This window comes from Bombina bombina, chromosome 3 (genome assembly GCF_027579735.1).
Source record: "Bombina bombina isolate aBomBom1 chromosome 3, aBomBom1.pri, whole genome shotgun sequence".
In the NCBI taxonomy this organism is placed as follows: domain Eukaryota; kingdom Metazoa; phylum Chordata; class Amphibia; order Anura; family Bombinatoridae; genus Bombina; species Bombina bombina.
Genome location: NC_069501.1, coordinates 1,089,785,959 through 1,089,810,233, shown reverse-complemented (window position 1 = coordinate 1,089,810,233; position 24,275 = coordinate 1,089,785,959). Strand labels below are relative to the sequence as shown.

At 41.5% G+C, this 24,275-nt stretch overlaps 1 protein-coding gene across 1 annotated transcript in view; it reads left to right on the top strand.

Annotated features, from left to right (window-relative positions):
* Positions 1 to 24,275, top strand: part of COG6 (component of oligomeric golgi complex 6) — a 650,023-nt gene that overhangs the window by 492,393 nt on the left and 133,355 nt on the right. The window contains exons 14-15 of the mRNA XM_053708403.1: positions 19,334 to 19,465; positions 19,834 to 20,001. Coding sequence (XP_053564378.1) covers positions 19,334 to 19,465; positions 19,834 to 20,001 — 300 coding nt within the window. The remainder of the gene's footprint in view (positions 1 to 19,333; positions 19,466 to 19,833; positions 20,002 to 24,275) is intronic.

The following is a 24,275-nucleotide window of genomic DNA, read 5'->3' as shown; positions in this document are numbered from 1 at the left end:
TTGAATTTAGTTCTTAAAGTTCTTCAAGGGGTTCCGTTTGAACCTATGCATTCCATAGATATTAAGCTTCTATCTTGGAAAGTTTTGTTTTTAGTAGCTATCTCTTCGGCTCGAAGAGTTTCTGAGCTATCTGCTTTACAGTGTGATTCCCCTTATCTTATTTTCCATGCAGATAAGGTGGTTTTGCGCACCAAACCTGGGTTTCTTCCTAAGGTTGTTTCTAATAAGAATATCAATCAAGAGATTGTTGTTCCTTCACTGTGTCCTAATCCTTCTTCAAAGAAGGAACGTCTATTGCACAATCTTGATGTGGTTCGTGCTTTAAAGTTCTACTTACAAGCAACTAAAGATTTCCGTCAAACATCTTCATTGTTTGTTGTTTATTCTGGTAAGCGGAGAGGTCAAAAGGCTACGGCTACCTCTTTTTCCTTTTGGCTGATAAGCATCATCCGTTTGGCCTATGAGACTGCTGGACAGCAGCCTCCTTAAAGAATTACTGCTCATTCTTCTAGAGCTGTGGCTTCCACATGGGCTTTTAAAAATGAGGCTTCTGTTGAACAGATTTGTAATGCGGCGACTTGGTCTTTGCATCATACTTTTTCCAAATTTTACAAATTTGATACTTTTGCTTCTTCGGAGGCTATTTTTGGGAGAAAGGTTCTACAAGCAGTGGTGCCTTCCGTTTAAGGTCCCTGTCTTGTCCCTCCCTTCATCCTTGTCCTAAAGCTTTGGTATTGGTATCCCACAAGTAAGGATGAATCCGTGGACTCGATACATCTTACAAGAGAAAACATAATTTATGCTTACCTGATAAATTTATTTCTCTTGTGATGTATCGAGTCCACGGCCCGCCCTGTTTTTTTTAAGACAGGCATATATATTTTTATTTTTAAACTTTCAGTCACCACTGCACCCTATAGTTTCTCCTTTTTCTTCCTAGCCTTCGGTCGAATGACTGGGGGGTGGAGCTAAGGGGGGAGCTATATAGACAGCTCTGCTGTGGGTGCTCTCTCTGCCACTTCCAGTAGGGGAGGAGAATATCCCACAAGTAAGGCTGAATCCATGGACTCAATACATCACAAGAGAAATACATTTATCAGGTAAGCATAAATTATGTTTTTTTTAGTGAAAATTGCCCTGTAGTATTAACACACTAACACACCAGCTCAATTGCAGTGTGATGATTGATTGGAGAATAAAGCAATTTTTAAAGTTTTATAAAATATTACTGAATTTGAAAATTGCATTGCAAATTAGCTGCAGGGGAAAAAAAATAAATTTTGTTAAGTTTTTAATGTCTCTTGAATAAATTTGTTTCTTTTGCTCTGGTTTAACATCACATAATTATAAGGTAAAAATATAGTAATAAAAAAGGTGCATTGCTCACAAGCTTTGCAGAAAGGTTAGAGGTTGTGGTTAGAAAAAAATCCCTGCAGCCATTCATAAATCAACTCGCTGCTATTTTGCAGCGCTGCTCCGTATTTGAAGTATTTAAACAGTTGTTTGCTTTTGCTGCACTGTGTTAAAGAAAACTTACACAGTTCAGCCAGAACACTGTACTGTTTGAAGAGAACAGCCAGATGTGGAGTGACTCTGCAAAATTAAAGTTCTAATAATTCCTGCATGATAGAGTGATTAACAGACAAGCTGATAATATATGCACTAGCCTGAAAAACAAGCAAATAGTATGTGCACTAGCCTGGTTGACAGGCAACCTAATAGTTTGTGCCCTACCCTTATTGATTGACATGCAATTTAGCAGTATATGCAATAGCCTGCCTGACATGCAAGCTAGTAGTCTGTGCACTAGTCTGATTGATGGTAAAGCTAGCAGTTTGTGCACCAGCATGATTGACAGACAAGTTAGCAGTTTGCGCACTATCCTGATTGACACGCAAATTAGTAGTAGGTGCACTAGCCTGCCTGACAAGGAAACTAGCCTAATTGATAGGCAAGTTAGCACAATTTAGTAGTCTGTGCACTAGCCTGACTTATTAGCAAGTTAGAACAAGTTAGTAGTCTGTGCACTAGCCTGATTGATTGGCAAGTTAGCACAAGTTGCTAATCTGTGCACTAGCCTGATTGATATGCAAGGTAGCACAAGTTAGTAGTCTGTGCATTAGCCTGATTGATTGGCAAGTTAGCACAAGTTAGTAGTCTTTGCACTAGCCTGATTGATTGAAAAGTTAGCACAAGTTAGTATTCTGTGCACTAGCCTGATTGATAGGCAAGTTAGTAGTTTGTACACTAGCCTGATTGATTGGCAAGCTACCACAAATTAGTAGTCTGTACACTAGCCTGATTGATTGGCAAGCTACCACAAATTAGTAGTCTGTACAATAGCCTGATTGATTGGCAAGTTAGCACAAGTTAGTAGTCTGTACACTAGACTGATTGACAGACAAGTTAGCAGTTTGTGCACCAGCCTGATTGGCAAGTTAGCACAAGTTTGCAGTTTGTGCACTAACCTGGCTGACAGGCAAGTTAGTGCACAGTGCATATGCTCCAGTGGAAACTCCCAGATCATCACAAGGTGAGTAGATTTGAGTGCTTAAAAGGCTAAAGCGGCTTTTATATTATTGTTTTTCATTCACTCCCGTTGCAGCTCTTGTTTGAAGTTGTTGCATTTAAGTGAAAAGAAAATGATTATAACTTTCCACTCAGATCAACAGGGGTTAAGCTCATTTGGCAGTGTATTAATTATTTTATACTCTCATGCTGTTTGGTTTAGAAATGGTTTAACTAAATTCTGACATAAATGAATGTTACTAAATTTTTAGTCTTGTTTTAAAAAAGTAAAAGAAAATTAAGTACTTTTGAAATAAAAGTGCTATTTTATTTTACCAGGTGCTGATTGATCTTTACTTTATATTTTTATATTAATTAAACTATATATAAAATATAAAATACAAATATTATTGATTTAAAATAAAATATTTGTATGTTCGATGAGATCTGTACAATGTGTGTTTTTGGAGTACTGATGTTTTTAAATATGTGCTTCAACATAAAATCATATGGAAATCATCTGTGATATTCCCTTCCTACCATCACTCTCCCAAGCTCTGGACATATTTCCATATAATACACCACAAAAACATTTAATAATGTCCTCCCTAGACATGATCTCCCTGTTAAAAATATAAAGGGCCATATTACTAGTGGAGCGCTTAAATATCGCTTTCGCGAAAGCGATATTAGACGAGCTCCACTGAGTAATTACAAGTTTACAGCAATACGATTTTAGCCCCCAAAAACTGCTAAGTGCAGTTTTCTTTTTTTTTAAAAAAACTACATTTTTTTAGTTTTAAAAAGAAAACAAACACATGATTTTGGGAGCATTTGGAGCACATTTATAAAAAAAATGCAAGCGCTAATTGCTACCGCAAGCTCGCGGAAGCAATAACCAGCCACTTGTAATGGCTAGTTAGTTATCGTGCGCCCAGCAAACGGGGCAAAATTTGCCCGTCTGTAGGTGCACAATAGTTTAGCGCTCCACTTGTAATCTAGCCCAAAATATCTAGTTATGCATACTGAAACAACTTTTCAATCTACTTTCATTATTTATTGTTGCCTCTTTTCATTAGCTCTAAAAAATTAGCATTTTCTTATTTAAAATGCACCTTGCTGACTTCACAGGGCTAGTATTGGTCCTGAGCGAAATATTTGTATTGGTGTGAATATAAAGGCTACTCGTGGAGTAGAGTTAGGATTCCTAGGATTTTGTCTTTTCTCCAGGAGGGTTTGGCGAAAGGTTTATCTGCTAGTACCCTGAAGGGTCAAATTTCTGCTTTATCTATTGTATCGCACAAGCGCCAGGTGGATGTGCCAGATGTTCATTCTTTTTGTCAGGCTTTGGTTAGAATTTGGCCTGTGTTTAAGTCTACTTCTTCACCTTGGAGTCTTAATTTGGTTCTTAGAGTCCTTCAACATTCTCTGTTTGAACCTATGCATTCTTTGGATATTAAGATGTTATCTTGGAAGGTTTTGTTTCTGGTGGCTATTTATTCGAAGAGTTTTGGAGCTTTCAGCCTTACAGTTTGAATCACCTTTTCTTATTTTTCCCTCTGATAAGGTAGTTCTGTGTACTGCCTTGGGTTAAGGTTGTTTCTGATAAGAATATTAATCAAGAGATTGTTGTTCCTTCTTTGAGTCCTAATCTTTCTTCTCATAAGCCCAGAGACAGAACTTTTCTTCACTTTCTGCGATGAGATTTTTTTTTTTTGTGAAAAATTTTCTGCAGGTCATTTTTAAATAAAATTGTTAATTTGTCGGTTGCACTAAAGCGCCAGATCAATTGCAATGTATTGGTTAACCGGAGAATAAAGCAATATTAAAAGTTAAATATTATTAAATATTATTAAAATCTAGTGCAGTAATTAAAAATTGCATTGCAAATTAGCTGCAGACAAAAAAAGTAATTCTAAAATGTCTCTTGAATTAATTTGTTTCCTTTTCTCTTAGTCTAACAGAAATGTAGTAATAAAAAGGTGCATTGCTCATACAAACATCTTACATTCAGAGAAAAACAGCTTTGCAGACTGTGAAAAGCTAGGGAACGAGCTTGCAAAAATCTCAGAGCCAGACAACAATCAATGCACTACTGCATATTTGACTGGTTTCTTTAAACAGCACTTTGCTCTGGGTGCACTGTGTTAAGGAAAACTTATACAATGCAGCCAGAAAACAGCTCTAGTTAAAAAGAACAGCCTAATGTAGAGCAGCACTGAAAAGTTAAAGTGCTAACAGTTCCTGTTCTTTCTGCAGGCCATGCTGTATTTTCTGCAATGACATCTCAGATCACTCTATGTTCTGCCTTGGGGCTCATAAGGAGCGTTTTGTTGCACAACCTGGATGTGGTTTGTACATTGAAATATTATTTGCAGGTGACTAAGGATTTTTGCCAGTCTTCTTTATTTGTTGTCTTTTCTGGGAAGCGTAAGGGTAAGAAAGCTACGGGTACTTCTCTTTCTTGTTGGTTGAGGAGTGTTATTCGCTTGGCATATGAGACTGCTGGTCAGCAGCCTTCTGAGAGAATCACGGCTCATTCCATGAGGGCTGTTTCATCTTCTTGGGCTTTCAAAAATGGAGCTTCTGTAGATCAGCTTTGCAAGGCTGCCACTTGGTCATCTTTGCATGCTTTCTTTCTAATGACACAATGAGTCCATCTAATTACTATTGGGAATATCACTCCTGCCCAGCAGGAGGCGGCAAAGAGCATCACAGCAAAGCTGTTAAATTTCACCTCTCTTCCCTCCCACCCCAGTCATTCTCTTTGCCTACGTTAGAGTAAGGAAGTGGTTCAGTTAGGTGTCTGGAAAGATTCTTCAATCAAGAGTTTATTATTTTATTTGCAGTACGTATATGCTGTTTTTACTCCAGGGTGTAGCTGTAGTCCATTTCAGTCTCTTCAGTAGAGCATTGGTGGCTTTAATGCATAAGGGAACTTGTGGGACATTATTCTCACTGCGCCTCCCTTAATTTAAATAAAAGTGCTGCCCTTATTATTTTCCACAGGTCCATGTGAGGGAGAGGACCTCTCAAACCTAGTGAGCTGCCTTGCTGCCAGGCAGATTTTATGACGTAAGTGCTAACTTTATTTTCTTAAGCAGTATTAAGAAAAATAATACTTATAGCACTTTATTATTCCCTGATATGGGACTTTGGCTACATTACTCGTTGTTTTTAGGGGATTATGTAAGGCAGTATATTGCAGGCACTGGGTACTTGAGGAGACTTGGCTCAATGTTTGTGACATTTCTGTTAGTTATTAACGGAGTTTCACTGGTAATGTCGGATAGGCATTATTTTTGTCATGCCCACGATGGGCGGGGCTTGTGTGGCGATAAAATTAGCAGTTGCGCACTTTATTCTCTCCCTTCTTGTATACGGAGGAGAAAAAAATTTAGCTGGCCATTTTTTATTCATTTCGATCAAACAATTGTCTGGCATCATTTGTAAAGCTCTGTGTAACCTCTGCTTTTCACATTCACATATTTACAGTATCAAGCAAGGTTGGCACCTCAGCAGAGCTATAGCTGAGGTGTAAAGACTGTTTGAGGTTTTGTTTTTTATTTTTTGGTAACGTTATTGTATTTCATTAATAAATACAGCAGTTCCGTTTTGCATTGCATCAAAAATAAAGCAGTTCGTTTTAAAATTTTAAAGAAACAGTAATGTTTTTTTCTGTTTTAAAATGTTTATTAAATTTGGATATTTTAAAGATGGATAAAGCCTCTGTTATAGATTACAGATGTCCTTTATGTTTGAATGCTAACATTAAACTACCAATTCCTTTCTGTTCCTCATGTGTTGAGAGAACATTCATTTTTAAGGATAGACCTTTTGAGGCCAACATTATCTAAGACGGATGCTGTCCAGGAGTCTTCTGACAATGTTCAAAATATGCCGCATATTTCTCCCTCAGTGTCCCAAATGTTATTACCATTATTAACAGTGCCCTGCGCTTCCTCTCAAGCTCTGTCTGGGATCTCTTTGCAAGACATTGTTACCCTCATGTCTTCTGCAGTTTTCTGATGTGTTGTCTTTCCCATGCTACAGGGAAAGCGCAAGAGGAAAGTCTAAACAATCAGTGTGTAAGGTGACTAATTTGTGGCTATTCCGAATATATTCTCTCTCATAGATCTGATGGGGAGGATTCTTCAGGTAGCATCTGAGGGTGAGTTCTCAGATTCTGACAGTGTAATTCCTTCCTCTGCTGCTGAAGTTGTATCCTTCAAGTTTAAGCTAGAGCGCCTCCGTTTACTACTCTAGGAGGTTTTGGCTACTCTGGACGACTCTGACACTACTGTCGTTGTCAACACTAATAAGTGTAGTAAACTTAACAAGTATTATGATGTACCTTCCATGCTGGAATGTTTTCCCTTACCAGATCGGGCTACAGAATTTATTGTTAAGGAATGAGAGAAGCCGGAATGGTCCCTAAGTCGGTACCCTTTTTCTCCTCCTCCTATTTTTAAGAAGGAGTCTTAGCAAATGGTCCCCAAGGAGGAAGGGGCAATTTACACTTTAGCTAAGAGAACTACAATTTCCATAGAGGATATCTGTTCTTTAAGGACTCTATGGATAACTGGATTGCCATTCTGGCTCGCAGAGCCTTGTGGTTGAAATCTTGGTCGGCACATGTGTCGTCTAAGTCTAAGCTTTTGGCTATTCCTTACAAGGATAAGACCTTGTTTGGCCCAGCTTTGGCTGAGATTATTTCTGATATTACAAGAGGAAAAGGAATTTTTCTCCCTCAGGAATAAGAGAAATAAGCAGAAGGGACGTCTGAGTAATTTTTGTTCCTTTCGAAACTTCAAGGGTAAACCTTCCTCTCCCTCTACAAGACAGGAACAGTCCAAGCCTTCCTGGAGACCCATCCAATCTTGGAATGAGGGAAAAGTAATCCAAGAAGCCAGCTAATAATCCAAAGTCAGCATGAAGTTCTGCCCCCGATCCGGGACCGGATCTTGTGGGAGGCAGACCTTTTTTTTTCTTTTTTCGCTCAGGTTTTGGGTTCGGGATGTTCAGGATCCTTGGGTGATAGACATCGTGTCCCAGGGATACAAACTAGAATTTAAGACCTTTCCCCCCCAGGGGCAGATTTCTTCTCTCAAGATTATCTGTCGACCAGATTAAAAGAGAGGCGTTCTTTCGTTGTGCTCGGGATCTATCCCAAAATGGGTGTGATAGTTCCTGTTCCAATTCAGGAGCAGGGTCTGGAGATTTACTCCAATCTGTTTGTATTTCCCAAGAAAGAGGGAACCTTCAGACCAATCTTGGATCTCAAGAGTCTAAACAAAATTTCTGAGAGTACTGTTTCTTCAAAAATGGAAATTATTCGTCCCATTCTTCCTTTAGTTCAAGAGGGTCATTTTATGACAACTGTAGATTTAAAGGATGCGTACCTTCATGTTCCCATCCACAGGGATCATCACAAGTTTCTGAGTTTTGCTTTTATCCACAAACACTTCCAATTTGTGGCTCACCTTTCGGTCTTGCTACAGCTCCCAGAATTTTTTTCAAGGGTTCTGGAATCTCTGTTGGCAGTGCTCTGGTTACAGGGTATTACAGTGGCGCCTTATCTGGACGACATTCTGGTTCAGGCCCAATCTTTTCATCTAGTGAACTCCCACACGGAGTTGCTCTTATCCTTCCTGCACTCTCATGGTTGAAAGGTGAATCTGGAAAAGAGTTCCTTAATTCCATCTGCAAGGGGAACCATAATAGATTCCGTCTTGATAAAAAAAAATTCTGACAGAAGTCAGAAAATCCAAGATTTTCGATTCTTGTCTGTCTCTTCAATCCTCTCCTCATCCATCAGTGGCTCAATGTATGGAGGTAATCGGTCTGATGGTAGCCACCATGGACACTATTCCTTTTGCTCGTTTCCATCTCAGACCTCTGCAGTTATGCATGCTCAGACAGTGGAACAGGGATTATGCAGATCTGTCTCCGCTAATTCATCTGGATCAGATGACAAGAGATTCTCTTCCTTGGTGGTTGTCTCAGGATCATCTTTCACAGGGTACCTGTTTTTGCAGACCTACCTGGGTGATAGTGACAATGGACGCCAGCCTGATAGGTTGGGGAGCAGTCTGGGGCCTTCTAAGGGCTCAGGGGACAAGGACTCAGGAAGAGTATGTTCTCCCCATAAACATTCTAGAGCTAAGAGCAATCTTCAATGCTCTTCTGGCCTGGCATCAGTTAGATTACACCCGGTTTATCAGATTTCAGGTTTCTTTGGCGATGAAGGAGGTGTCCAAGATTATTCAGTGGGCAGAAACCCACAACTTGTTGTCTATCTGTGGTCCACATTCCAGGAGTGGACAATTTGGAAGCGTATTTTTGAACAGTCAGACCATTCACCCCGGGGGAATGGGAAACTACATCCGGATGTGTTCTCCAGCTTGATTCTCAAATGGGGACAGCAGGATCTAGATCTCATTGGCATCTCGTCAGAATGCCAAGCTCCCGAAGTATGGGTTGAGGTCCAGGGACCCTCACGCAGTTCTGATAGATGCTATGGGAGTCTTTGGAATTTCAGTCTTACATACCTATTTCCCTCGTTCGCTCTTCTTCCTCGAGTCATTGCTCGGATCAAGCAAGAAAGGGCATCTGTGATTCTTATTGCTCCGTCGTGGCCTCGCAGAATTTGGTATGTAGACCTAGTGGAGATGTCATCTCTTCCCCCCTTTGAACTTTCTCTGAAAAAGGACATTCTACTTTGAGGGTCCTTCCTTTATTCAAATCTAGTTTCTCTGAAACTGACTGCTTGGAGAATGAATGCTTAATTGTATCTAAGCGTGGTTTTCTGAGTCGGTCATTGAGACTATGTTTCAGGCTCGCAAGCCTGTTACCAGTAAAATTTGCAATAAGATTTGGCGAAAATATCTGTATTGGTGTGAATTCAAAGGCTACGCTTGGTGTAGAGTTCGGATTCCTAGAATTTTGTCTTTTCTCCAAGAGGGTTTGGAGAAGGGTTTATTGCCAAGTTCCCTAAAGGGTCAAATATTTGCCTTGTCTATTTTGTTACATAAATGTCTGGCAGATGTACCAGACGTGCAATCGTTCTGTCAGGCCTTGGTAAGAATCAGGCCTTTTTTTTTGTTTAAGCCAGTTACTCCTCCCTGGAGTCTTAATCTAGTTCTTCAACAGGCTCCATTTGAGCCTATGCATTCCTTAGATATTAAGTTGTTATCTTGGAAGGTTTTGTTTCTTGTTGCTTTTTCAGCTGCTCGTAGAGTTTCAGAGCTCCCGACATTACAGTATGAGTCTTCTTATCTTATTTTTCATTCGGATAAGGTAGTTTTGCGTACTTAGTTAGGGTTTCTACCTAAAGTGGTTTCAGATCGGAACATTAGTCAAGTGATTGTTGTCCCTTCCTTGTGCCCTAACCCTTCTTCTCAGAAGGAACGTCTGTGGCACAATCTGGACGTAGTGCGTGCATTGAAATTCTATTTGCAGGCGACTGAGGATTTTCGTCAGTCTTCTGCTTTGTTTGTTGTTTTCTCTGGGAAACGCAAGGTTCAGAAAGCTACGGCTACTTCTCTTCTCTGTGGCTGAAGAGAATAATTCGCTTAGCCTATGAAACAGCTGGACAGCAGCCTCCTGAGAGAGTCATGGCTCATTCCACAAGGGCTCTTTTCTCTTCCTGGGCATTCAAAGATGAAGCTTCTGCGGAGCAGATTTGCAAGGCTGCAACTTGGTCCTCTCTTCACACTTTTTCAAAATTCTATAAATTTGATACTTTTGCCTCGGCTGAATTTTGTTTTGGGAGAAAGGTTCTTCAAGCAGTGGTGCCTTCGGTTTAGGTTCCCTGTCTTGTCCCTCCCATATCATCTGTGTCCTCTAGCTTGGGTATTGATTCCCAATAGTAGTTAGATGATCCATGGACTCATCGTGTCATTAGAAAGAAAACAAAATTTATGCTTACCTGATAAATTTATTTATTTCTTGACACCATGAGTCCACGGCCCGCCCTGATTTTTTAATACAGGCTTTTGTCATACTTTAAACCTCAGACACCTCCGCACCTTGTTGTTTCCTTTCTCTCCTTTTACTTTGGTCGAATGACTGGGGTGGGAGGGAAGGGAGGTGATATTTAACAGCTTTGCTGTGGTGCTCTTTGCCGCCTCCTGCTGGGCAGTAGTGATATTCCCAATAGTAATTAGATGATACGTGGGCTCATTGTGTCAAGAAAGAAATAAATTTATCAGGTAATCATAAAAAATATTTTTCTAAATTTGATACTTTTGCTTCAGCAGAGGCTTTTTTTGGTAGAAAGATTCTTCAAGCAGTGGTGCCTTCTGTTTAGATTAACTGTCTTGTCCCTCCCTTATCATCCATGTCCTCTAGCTTGGGTACTGGTTCCCAACAATAATTAAGATGATCAGTGGACTCACTGTGTCATTAGAAAGAAAACATAATATATTCTTACCTGCTAAATTTATTTATTTCTTGACACGGTGAGTCCACGGCCCGCCCTGTTTTCAGACAGGTTTGCTTTTCTATAAACTTCAGGCACCTCTGCACCTTAGATTACTTCCTTTCTCCTTTCCCTTTGGTCGAATGACTGGGGATTGTGGGTAGGGGGAGTGGTATTTAACAGCTTTTTCTGTGGTGCTCTTTGCCTCCTACTGCTGGTCAGGAGTGATATTCCCAACAGTAATTAAGATGATCCTTGGACTCACTGTGTCAAGAAATAAATAAATTTATCAGGTAAGAATAAATTATGTTTTTTTGCTTTAAAGGGACATTGTTGGCCATACTTAACACGGCTATATTCGACATGGTCATTGGTTACACAATCTAGTGACACCAAGGGCGAGATTACATATGCGGCGCAAGCTTCAGCGCAACTACTGAAACCTGTGCCGCCTGTAATTTCACCTCGTACATCGGGATATCACATATACGGCGCCGGCAGTTCATAAAGTGCCGTAAGTCGGATAAACTAGGGATGTCCAGAAAATGAGCGTAAATTTCTGGAGTCGCCAGTGACTTAAGGCACTTTAGAAACTGCCGGCGCCTAAGAAAATAAAAAAAAATCAAATCTCCTGTAAAAGTCCTAACCCGCCTCCCAAAAATAAACCCGACATGTAAAAACCCCTATATCCACAATCCCCCCCCACATCGCAACTAATAATAAATGTATTAGCCCCTAAACCCGACAACCCCCACAACAAAATAGACCTAATTAAACTATTAACCCCTAATCTGCCATTCACCCACATAGCAATCTCCCTAGTAAAATTATTTATACCTAAATCCGCCAACCCCAACATCGCAAACTACCTAATAAATGTATTAACCCCAAATCTGCCATTAACCCACATCACAATAATCCTAATAAATCTATTAGCCCCTAATCTGCCAAACCCCCACAATGCAAATAACTAATTAAATTAACTAAGCCCCCTAACCTAACACTCCCTAAATTATCCCCAATTACCTAAATTAAAAATACTAAGTTACAATTAAAATAAAAAAGCTAAGATTACTTAAAAAATAAAAAATAAAAAATGTAATCTTAAAAGGGCCTTTTGTTGAGCATTGCCCTAAGTTAAACAGCTGTTTTACCTTACAAAATACTAAGTCTCCCCTCTAACAGTAAAACCCACCCACCCAATAAACCCCCAAAATAAAAAAAAACCTAACACTAAAAAAATCCTAAACTACCCATTGCCCCTAAAGGGGCATTTGTATGGGCATTGCCCTTAAAAAGGGGCATTCAGCAGTTTTAAGAGTGCTCAATAAATCCCTAATCTAAAAAAAAAAAATATCCAAAAAAAAAATTAAATCCTAACGCTAACCCCCAAATAGGTACTCACAGTTCCTGAAGTCCCGGCGGAGAAGTTCCTATTCCAGGCGGTGAAGTCTTCTTTCAAGCGGGGGACCACTTCCTTTATCATCCAGGACCAAGCCAGATTGGAGATGGGCAGGACTGGCTACCGCAGAGCCATGGAGCGTAGAGGATCCTCTTTGTACGGTCGCCGCCGTACACTGAATAGTGATTTCAAGGTACGTGTTTAAATATGGCCGAAAGCAAGGGACACCATATTTAAATGCGTACCTTGAATTCACTATTCACTGTACAGCGACGATCATACAAAGAGGTTCCTCCATGCATCTGCGGTCGGCGGTCCTGCTCCATGCTCATCTCCACTCTGCCCCGGCTTGGTCCTGGATGAAGAAGGAAGTGGGCTCCACTTGGAAGATGATGTCGGCCGCTTGGAAGAAGACTTCGCCGCCTGGAACAGGACCTTCTCCGCCGAACTTTAGGAACGGTGAGTAGCTATTTGGGGGTTAGAGTTAGGATTTGTTAAGAGCTGAATGCCCTTTTAAGGGCAGTAAAAGAGCTGAATGCCCTTTTAAGGGTAATGCCCATACAAAGGCCCCTTTAGGGGCAATGGGTAGTTTAGGATTTGTTAGTGTTAGGTTTTTTTATTTTGTGGGGTTTGTTCGGTGGTTGGTTTTACTGTTAGAGGGGGGACTAAGTATTTTTTAAGGTAAAATCTGTTAAACTTAGGGCAATGCCCTACAAAAGGCCCATTTAAGGGCTATTGGTAGTTTAGAATTAGATTAGAGGGTGTTTTTATTTTGGGGGTGGCTTTTTTATTTTCATAGGGATTAGGTTTAATTTTTTATTTTGGATAATTGTGTTTATTATTTTCTGTAATATAAGATTTTTTTTTAATTTTGGTAATTTTAGATTCATTTTTTATTTATTTTTTATTTTTAAGTAATGCTAGCTTTTTTATTTTAATTGTAACTTAGTATTTTTTAATTTAGGTAATTGGGGTTAATTTAGCGGGTGTTAGGTTAGGGGGTTTAGTAATTTAATTAGTTATTTTGCGTTTTGGGGGTTTGGCGGATTAGGGGTTAAAAGAGTTATTAGGATTATTGCGTTGTGGGTAAATGTTGATTAGGGGTTAATAGTTTTATTAGGTTTATTGCGTTGTCAGTTAATGGTGGATTAGGGGTTAATAGTTTTATTAGGTTTATTGCAATGTGGGTTAATGGCAGATTAGGGGTTAATACATTTATTAGCTTTGTTGCAATGTGGGTTAATGGCAGATTAGGGGTTTATTGTGATGTGGGGATTGGCAGATTAGCAGTTAATATACTTTATTAGTTATTGCGATGGGGGATTGCGGTTGACTTGTAGATAGATATTGCGCATGCGTTAGGTGTAAGTTATTTTCAGGAGGTAGATAGATATTTTGCATTAGTTAGGTGTTAGTTACTATTTTCAGGGAGTTACAGTGCTCACATACTCAGCGCAAGGCTTGCTGTGCCTGCCTATGTGTGGCGAGGTGAAAATGGAGTAACATTTCTCTATTTGTAAGTCCTTTCGCTGAATACGTGATACCGTTTTGCGACTCGGTTCTATGTTAGCTTATGGGAGTAAAAATAGCGGCCGACGGGTGAAATTTACGTGCCACATTTATATGCGGCGCCGTATATGTGATAGCAAAACCGTGTAAAAACCGGGCTTTTGCATATACATCTGCATATCAATCTTAGGGAAATATTTGTGGTTAATATATTTATCCAGCTTTTATTTAGTGTTTAATGTTCTTTCAAAACATGTTTTTAAACCAGTTCACATTATCACACCATATTGAGCTGCAACAAAGAGTTAAAGTCACCATAACTGAATAATTTAAACCTATTTATTACTCCACTGTTTATAACTTTAATATCTAATCTTTGAAGGTGAAGATGTCACTAATTACATTTCAGATGATAAAAATGAAGATAAATGTGTAAGCAAAGTCCATCTTTCTAGGACTATAAATACTGTCTTGTAATGATAAGACACTATATGAAGATATGTTTTTTTACATATATGTTATACGTTTCCTTTTAACCTTCCTTGCTTCCCGTGTGCGTCAGTAACTCAGACATTTCTGGGGCCTATGCTGGGATAATGGAGAACGCAGAATAAGCTTCTTCTTGGGCTATTATTAGTATTGATTGTGCTTTGAACAATTTGTTCTTAGTTCTAAACAGTGTCGTGTTCAGGGGTATTTTGGTGTTAATTTGAACCTAGAGTGTGATGTTTTTTCGTGGTGCGGACTATTGGTAAAGTTAAGAGTTTTCTTTTTATAACTCATTTCTGCTTCATTTTTCTTTCTTTAAAAATAAAATATGCCAGAGAGCAAATTAGTCGAGACGATAAAGGTTGTTTCTGCCTGCGTTGTGTGCGTGCAAAGTTTTACTTCATAGATTATCCGCATTATATTCCGTTTGCCAATGAGAAAAAAAAAAGAGAATATTGTTGATTAAATAATACTATATTGTCATTATCAATATGGAAATAACAATATTTTCAGGTTAATAACATTGTAATGCAAAACTGAACTAGTTAGGCCATGTCATTTTTTCATTAGTGTTCCTTTCTAACTATGGCCTAGGATAGAAGGGAAAGAGGTGATATGAAACCTTCAAATATAGGAAGGGACTTAATAAAATATAATCTGAAAGCATTTTTCAGAAAAAAATAAATGCCCAAAACAAGGGGTCACAATCTAAAGTTAGAGGGTAGCAGATTCAGGAGAAATTTGAGGAAGCATTTTTTTTACAGAAAGGGTGGTGGATTCATGGAATAAACTTCCATTAGAGGTGGTAAACACAAAGACTGTAAAGGAATTAAAAGAATGCCTGGGACATGCATAAGGCTATCCTAAGGAAAAAGTAACATGTAATATATATGATGGGCCTTTTTGGTTCTTCTCTACCGTCAAATTCTATGTTTCTATGCAGAGGCGTAACTAGAAACCACAGGGCCCAGGTGCAAGAATCTAAGAAGGGCCCCCCCATATCTTTTTTTTTTTTACATTTAAAACAGAAAAAAATGTGAATCAGATTACATGTCTGCAAAAGGAGGTACCCTGTGCCCACAGTCTGTGAGATGGTCTGACCCCCTATTACTGTATATAGTGACACTGTTTAACCCACCAGTACTGTATATAGTGAGTCAGTGACACAGTCTGTAATCTGCCGGTGAGATGGCTGGCCTGACCCTACCCGCACAGTACTTTATAAAGTGACCACAGTAGTCTGTGACATAGTCCATCCCCCCCATACTGTATATAGTGGTACTGTATAGTGACACTGTTTACCCCCTCCCCTCATGCTGTAGTAACAAGGTCTGTAATTTGCTGGTTCCACAAACATACACAAACACACATACATGCATAAATACACACACAGTCACATACATACATACACACATATACACCAATTGGTAAAACAGAACGACTAACCCCCGTAGTCAAATACACTAGAGTGAAGCATCATGTCACACTAACATGATATCAGTGCAGGCAGTGGCAGGTCAGCGTTTTTATTAAAAAAAATTGTTGTTGTTGAAGCTGGGCCCCCACCTTTGGGGGCCCAGTCGCAATTGCGCCCTCTGCACCCCCTGTAGTTTTGTCCTTGTTTCTATGTTTATTCCGCCCTGTACTTTAAATAGATATCGCGCAGCACTAAACATGGCTGATATTACAAGTTGTAAGTTATTTAAAATAATAAATAAAAAATTTAGCGAGACTTGAGACCTGACATAAAATGTTAGGGCTACAATAAAAGTATAACAAAACACATGGAAAGTTAGACGAGTTGTGCTTTCCGACCTCCAGATGTTAGAGTGCTAGAGGCTTCCGCTCACACACCAACTTTTTTATTCTCAACTTGTAATACGAGTGCTTGAATAGGAGTTCTATTGATTTAGCTTGAGCGCAGTAAGAGCTCAATAGCGCTAATATTTGTGTGCGCCACTTGTAATCTAGGCCTAGGTGCTCAACTCATGCTAACAGTGGGACTTTAGCTAGGTGTTGAAGCCCTTTGCTTTAGTAAAACACACAGCTAGGAAAGGACAGTAATTGAAAAATGAAATGCTCCAAAAAAAGAAGAGCATTTTATATTTGAGTTAGTATTCACCTTTTATTAGATTTCATTTTTGAACTCTGGACCCCATTAATAGGACAGAAGCTCAGAACTACGAAGTTATAATGCCTGAATCCCATTTATGAACACAATGTTCCCAAGCGATTTTTACCAACATAACAAATCAATGTTTTCCTGCTAACCATTCTTTTCTGAATAAAAGATAAAAAAAGACAAATGCCGAATGAGATCAAACTGCACACAATAGCAGTAGGATGCAATCACATAACTACTAAGCCATAAGCCGCTTATAAGTTTTAAGTCCTCACCTTTTGTGTTCTTTATTACAAAATCTGTTGTGTTTACATTTACTTTACTACCACCGCACATTTTGTTCTGCACAGAGCTGCTCTAAACGTGAAATATATGCATTGCATTCCTCCAAAATAAAAATGTGCTTGGCGATTAAAATTCAAAATGAATATTGACTGCCCTGGTTGGGACTAGAACCTACTACATCTCCTTTTCTATCTATTGTAATCCATTTTGTAGTGACATCAAATAGAATTTTATAACCCGTTATAGACTGTTGAAATGTGCATACAACTCTCTCTATGCAAATTATGTTCTATATATCTTTGTGCTTACCCTGTACCTAAACATACATTTTAATTATTCATTTAGCTAATTTATTTGTCAAATGTATGGATACTTATCTAGTTTGCCTTGTTGTTGAATGCACAGAAAATATGAATGTAAAGTATTTGAATAAAGGTGGCAGGGTTACATGCACATGTGGAGAAGATTTGCCTTACCCTAAAGGCATATTGTTTATCCATGTTTTTCTTTAAAGGGATAGGAAAGGCAAAATTAAACTTGCATGATTCAGAGAGAGTGTGTCATTTTAAGACACTTTTAAATTCAGTTCTCTTTTCAAATGTGCTTTGTTCACTTTGTATCCGTTGTTGAAAAATAAGACGCACATATTCTCACTAATGGAAGCCAGCTGCTGATTGGTGTTGCATACATTTGTCTCTTGTGATTGGCTTACTACAGGGAGTGCAGAATTATTAGGCAAGTTGTATTTTTGAGGATTAATTTTATTATTGAACAACAACCATGTTCTCAATGAACCCAAAAAACTCATTAATATCAAAGCTGAATAGTTTTGGAAGTAGTTTTTAGTTTGTTTTTAGTTATAGCTATTTTAGGGGGATATCTGTGTGTGCAGGTGACTATTACTGTGCATAATTATTAGGCAACTTAACAAAAAACAAATATATACCCATTTCAATTATTTATTTTTACCAGTGAAACCAATATAACATCTCAGCATTCACAAATATACATTTCTGACATTCAAAAACAAAACAAAAACAAATCAGTGACCAATATAGCCACCTTTCTTTGCAAGGACACTCAAAAGCCTGCCATCCATGGATTCTGTCAGTGTTTTGATCTGTTCACCATCAACATTGCGTGCAGCAGCAACCACAGCCTCCCAGACACTGTTCAGAGAGGTGTACTGTTTTCCATCCTTGTAAATCTCACATTTGATGATGGACCACAGGTTCTCAAAGGGGTTCAGATCAGGTGAACAAGGAGGCCATGTCATTAGATTTTCTTCTTTTATACCCTTTCTTGCCAGCCACGCTGTGGAGTACTTGGACGCGTGTGATGGAGCATTGTCATGCATGAAAATCATGTTTTTCTTGAAGGATGCAGACTTCTTCCTGTACCACTGCTTGAAGAAGGTGTCTTCCAGAAACTGGCAGTAGGACTGGGAGTTGAGCTTGACTCCATCCTCAACCCGAAAAGGCCCCACAAGCTCATCTTTGATGATACCAGCCCAAACCCGTACTCCACCTCCACCTTGCTGGCGTCTGAGTCGGCCTGGAACTCTCTGCCCTTTACCAATCCATCCAACGGGCCCATCAAGACTCACTCTCATTTCATCAGTCCATAAAACCTTAGAAAAATCAGTCTTGAGATATTTCTTGGCCCAGTCTTGACGTTTCAGCTTGTGTGTCTTGTTCAGTGGTGGTCGTCTTTCAGCCTTTCTTACCTTGGCCATGTCTCTGAGTATTGCACACCTTGTGCTTTTGGGCACTCCAGTGATGTTGCAGCTCTGAAATATGGCCAAACTGGTGGCAAGTGGCATCTTGGCAGCTGCACGCTGGACTTTTCTCAGTTCATGGGCAGTTATTTTGCGCCTTGGTTTTTCCACACGCTTCTTGCGACCCTGTTGACTATTTTGAATGAAACGCTTGATTGTTCGATGATCACGCTTCAGAAGCTTTGCAATTTTAAGAGTGCTGCATCCCTCTGCAAGATATCTCACTATTTTTTACTTTTCTGAGCCTGTCAAGTCCTTCTTTTGACCCATTTTGCCAAAGGAAAGGAAGTTGCCTAATAATTATGCACACCTGATATAGGGTGTTGATGTCATTAGACCACACCCCTTCTCATTACAGAGATGCACATCACCTAATATACTTAATTGGTAGTAGGCTTCCGAGCCTATACAGCTTGGAGTAAGACAACATGCATAAAGAGGATGATGTGGTCAAAATACTCATTTGCCTAATAATTCTGCACACAGTGTAGATGTGTTCAGCTAGCTGCCAGTAGTGCAATGCTGTTCCTTCAGCAAAGGATAACAAGAAAATGAGGAACATTTGATAATAGAAGTAAATTGGAAAGTTGTTTCAAATTGTGTGGTCTATGCAAATCATGAAAGAAAATGTTGGGGTTTCCTGTCCCTTTAAAAGGGCAAATGTTCACCCACCGTATTGGGCTTTAACTTACTCTCTGTTTGCCGTGTCTGACTTATGAATGTTTAATTTGACTTCCATATCCCTTTAAAAAGATTAAGCTACTGTGATTATATCAGTATTTTATCATAAACATTCTCATGCATTAAACCTTTCTGTAGGTTGAACTTCCTCCTCCAGATCTTGGACCAAGTTCTGCACTGAATCAAACACTTACGTTACTGCGTGAGGTTCTGGTTTCCCATGATTCCTCTGTTGTTCCTCTAGATACTCGTCAAGCTGACTTTGTTCAGGTAACATCCATCATCAAAGTATTATATAATCAATTTGTAATTGCAGAAGACAATTTAAGCATTTTTCTTACATCTAAACTTAGCCCTTTTTATATTTTCAAGTTCAGCTACTTTATTAATCTATAACCTTCCTTGTTAACGTGTAACACTATAATTTCATCAGGCACGTTCTTAGTGTGATCAATAAAGATTTTATTTGTGTTTATTGCAAACATTGCTTTTAAAGCCCTTCTTAAAATGTCAAAGACAAAAGATAACGCTTTTTTGTACTGTAATTTTGAAAATGTTTCATCTTCCAATCTTTGTATTGTTTAGCTGACACTCCAAGTGATTTAAGGAATGTATCTATGCTCTCTTTGTCCTTTTAGGTTTTATCCTGTGTCCTGGATCCGTTGTTACAGATGTGCACTGTATCCGCCAGTAATTTAGGCACCGCTGACATGGCAACCTACATGGTCAATTCCCTTTACATGATGAAAACAACACTTGCTTTGTTTGAGTTTACAGACAAGCGTCTGGAGATGCTACAGTTCCAGGCAAGGCACTGTTATCCTTGTTAGTGGTGAAGTCTGTTACTATCTATTTGTAACATTTATAAAATAATAATAAATCATAACATATATCATAAATTAAATACTATAGGGACATTTTAACTCAAGTTTGAATCACTTAAAACAAAGTAACATTGTGATACACATTCATTATTAAAGTGGATGTAAATTTTGATGATTAAGTGCCCGGTTTTTAAAAATTCGATTATAGGGGCACTTTAATTGATCAAAATTTACATTTCACTCGTGTTGTGAAAATACTTACCTTTTAATCTTGACAGCCACTCCAGCTTCCCCGGTCGACGCAAGCCTCTTCCTACGTCAGAAATGACGGATCGGTCATCCTCCAATCACGGCTTCCCCCCCGGGGGAATCAGTGTCTGATTTAACGCCATGATTGGATGAAGCCGGATTCCTAATTTTAGACCCAGGAAGAGGCTTTGCGGCGGAGCAAGCGATACAGCGGCTGTCCTGATTAAAAGGTAAGTATTTTCACAACACGAGGGAAATGTAAATTTTGATGAATTAACGTGCCCCTGTTTTTAATCAAATTTTTAAAAACCGGGCTCTTTATCATCAAAATTTACATTCACTTTAATTCCCCTTCTCTTTTGAGCTTTCTCTCTCCCCCTCTCTTTTGCGCTCTCTCTCTCTCCCCCTCTCTTTTGCGCTCTCTCTCTCTCCTCCCCCTCTCTTTTGCGCTCTCTCTCTCTCCTCCTCTCTTTTGCACTCTCTCTTCCCCCCTCTCTTTTGCGCTTTCTCTTCCCCCTCTTTTTGAGCTCTCTCTCTCCCCCCTCTTTTGAGCTCTCTGTCTCCCCCTCTCTTTTGCGCTCTCTTTCTCCTCCTCTCTTTTGCGCTCTCTCTCTCTCACCCTCTCTTTTGCGCTCTCACCCTCTCTTTTGCGCTCTCTCTCGCCCTCTCTTTTGCGCTCTCTCCCCCTCTTTTGTGCTCTCTCTCTCCCCCTCTCTTTTGCCCTCTCTCTCTCCCCCTCTCTTTTGTGCTCTCTCTCTCCCCCTCTCTTTTGTGCTCTCTCTCTCCCCCTCTCTTTTGTGCTCTCTCTCTCCCCCTCTCTTTTGCGCTCTCTCTCTCCCCCTCTCTTTTGCGCTCTCTCTCCCCCTCTCTTTTGCGCTCTCTCTCCCCCTCTCTTTTGCGCTCTCTCTCCCCCTCTCCTTTGCGCTCTCTCTCCCCCTCTCTTTTGCGCTCTCTCTCCCCCTCTCCTTTGCGCTCTCTCTCTCCCCCTCTCTTTTGCGCTCTCTCATCCTCTCTTTTGCGCTCTCTCTCTCTCGCCCTCTCTTTTGCACTCTCTCCCCCTCTTTTTTGCGCTCTCTCCCCCTCTCTTTTGCGCTCTCTCCCCCTCTCTTTTGTGCTCTCTCTCCCTCTCTTTTGTGCCCTCTCTCCCCCTCTCTTTTGCGCTCTCTCTCTCTCTCTCCCCTCTCTTTTGCGCTCTCTCTCTCCCCCTCTCTTTTGCGCTCTCTCTCTCCCCCTCTCTTTTGCGCTATCTCTCCCCCTCTCTTTTGTGCTCTCTCTCTCCCCCCTCTCTTTTGCACTCTCTCCCCTCTCTTTTGCTCTGTCTCCCCTCTCTTTTGCTCTGTCTCCCCTCTCTTTTGCTCTGTCTCCCCTCTCTTTTGCTCTGTCTCCCCTCTCTTTTGTGCTCTCTCTCCCCCTCTCTTTTGCGCTCTCTCTCTCCCCCTCTCTTTTGCGCTCTCTCTCCCCTCTCTTTTGCGCTCTCTCTCCCCTCTCTTTTGCGCTCTCTCTCCCCTCTCTTTTGCGCTCTCTCTCCCACCCTTTCTTTTGCGCTCTCTCTCCAACCCTTTCTTTTGCGCTCTCTCCCCCTCTCTTTTGTGCTCTCTCTCTCTCTCCCTCTCTTTTGCCCTCTCTCCCCCTCTCTTTTGTGCTCTCTCTCTCCCCCTCTCTTTTGCGCTCTCTCTCTCCCCCTCTCTTTTGCGCTCTCTCTCCCCCTCTCTTTTGCGCTCTCTCTCCCACCCTTTCTTTTGCGCTCTCTCTTCCACCCTTTCTTTTGCGCTCTCTCTCCCCCCTCTCTTGTATGCTCTCTCTCTCCCCCTCTCTTGTGTGCTCTCTCTCTCCCCCTCTCTTTTGCGCTCTCTCTTCCCTCCTCTCTTTTGCGCTCTCTCTTCCCTCCTCTCTTTTGCACTCTCTCTCCCCCCCCCTCTCTTTTGCGCTCTCTCTCTCCCCTCTCTTTTGCGCTCTCTCTCTCCCCCTCTCTTTTGCACTCTCTCTCTCCCCCTCTCTTTTGCGCTCTCTCTCTCTGCCCCTCTCTTTTGCACTCTCTCTCTCCACCTCTCTTTTGTTCTCTCTCTTCCCCCCTCTCTTTTGCGCTCTCTCTTCCCCCCTCTCTTTTGCACTCTCTCTTCCCCCCTCTCTTTTGCACTCTCTCTTCCCCCCTCTCTTTTGCACTCTCTCTCCCCCCTCTCTTTTGTGCTCTCTCTTCCCCCTCTCTTTTGCACTCTCTCTCCCCCCTCTCTTTTGCACTCTCTCTCCCCCTCTCTTTTGCGCTCTCTCTCTCCCCTCTCTTTTGCGCTCTCTCTCACCCCCTCTCTTTTGCCCTCTCTCTTCCCCCCTATCTTTTGCGCTCTCTCTTCCCCCTCTCTTTTGCGCTCTCTCTTCCCCCCTCTCTTTTGCGCTCTCTCTTCCCCCCTCTCTTTTGCGCTCTCTCTCTCCCCCTTTCTTTTGCGCTCTCTCTCTCCCCCTCTCTTTTGCGCTCTCTCTCTTCCCCCTCTCTTTTGCTCTGTCTCCCCTCTCTTTTGCTCTGTCTCCCCTCTCTTTTGTGCTCTCTCTCTCCCCCTCTCTTTTGCGCTCTCTCTTCCCCCCTCTCTTTTGCGCTCTCTCTTCCCCCCTCTCTTTTGCGCTCTCTCTCTCCCCCTTTCTTTTGCGCTCTCTCTCTCCCCCTCTCTTTTGCGCTCTCTCTCTTCCCCCTCTCTTTTGCTCTGTCTCCCCTCTCTTTTGCTCTGTCTCCCCTCTCATTTGCGCTCTCTCTCTCCCCCTCTCTTTTGCGCTCTCTCTCCCACCCTTTCTTTTGCGCTCTCTTTCCCTCTCTTTTGTGCTCTCTCTCTCTCCCTCTCTTTTGCCCTCTCTCCCCCTCTCTTTTGCGCTCTCTCTCTCCCCCTCTCTTTTGTGCTCTCTCTCCCCTCTCTTTTGCGCTCTCTCTCCCACCCTTTCTTTTGCGCTCTCTCTCCCCCCTCTCTTGTATGCTCTCTCTCTCCCCCTCTCTTGTGTGCTCTCTCTCTCCACCTCTCTTTTGCGCTCTCTCTTCCCTCCTCTCTTTTGCGCTCTCTCTCCCCCCCTCTTTTTGCACTCTCTCTCCCCCCCTCTCTTTTGCGCTCTCTCTCTCCCCTCTCTCTCTCCTCCCCCTCTCTTTTGCGCTCTCTCTCTCCCCCTCTCTTTTGCGCTCTCTCTCTGCCCCTCTCTTTTGCACTCTCTCTCTCCACCTCTCTTTTGCGCTCTCTTTTCCCCCCTCTCTTTTGCGCTCTCTCTTCCCCCCTCTCTTTTGCGCTCTCAATTCCCCCCTCTCTTTTGTGCTCTCTCTTCCCCCTCTCTTTTGCGCTCTCTCTTCCCCCTCTCTTTGCACTCTCTCTCCCCCCTCTCTTTTGCACTCTCTCTCCCCCCTCTCTTTTGCGCTCTCTCTCTCCCCTCTCTTTTGCGCTCTCTCTCACCCCCTCTCTTTTGCCCTCTCTCTTCCCCCCTCTCTTTTGCCCTCTCTCTTCCCCCCTCTCTTTTGCGCTCTCTCTTCCCCCCTCTCTTTTGCGCTCTCTCTTCCCCCCTCTCTTTTGCGCTCTCTCTCCCCCTTTCTTTTGCGCTCTCTCTCTCCCCCTCTCTTTTGCGCTCTCTCTCTTCCCCCTCTCTTTTGCGCTCTCTCTTCTCCCCTCTTTTTTGCGCTCTCTTCCCCCCTCTCTTTTGCGCTCTCTCTTCCCCCCTCTCTTTTGCGCTCTCTCTTCCCCCTCTCTTTTGCGCTCTCTCCCCCCTCTCTTTTGCGCTCTCTCTTCCCCCCTCTCTTTTGCGCTCTCTCCCCCCTCTCTTTTGCTGTCTCTCTCCCCCTCTCTCTTTTGCTGTCTCTCTCCCCCCTGTCTTTTGCTGTCTCTCTCCTCCCTGTCTTTTGCTGTCTCTCTCCTCCTCTCTTTTGCACTCTCTCTTCCCCCTCTTTTTTGAGCTCTCTCTCTCTCCCCCCTCTTTTGAGCTCTCTGTCTCCCCCCTCTCTTTTGCGCTCTCTCTCTCCCCCTCTCTTTTGTGCTCTCTTTCTCCTA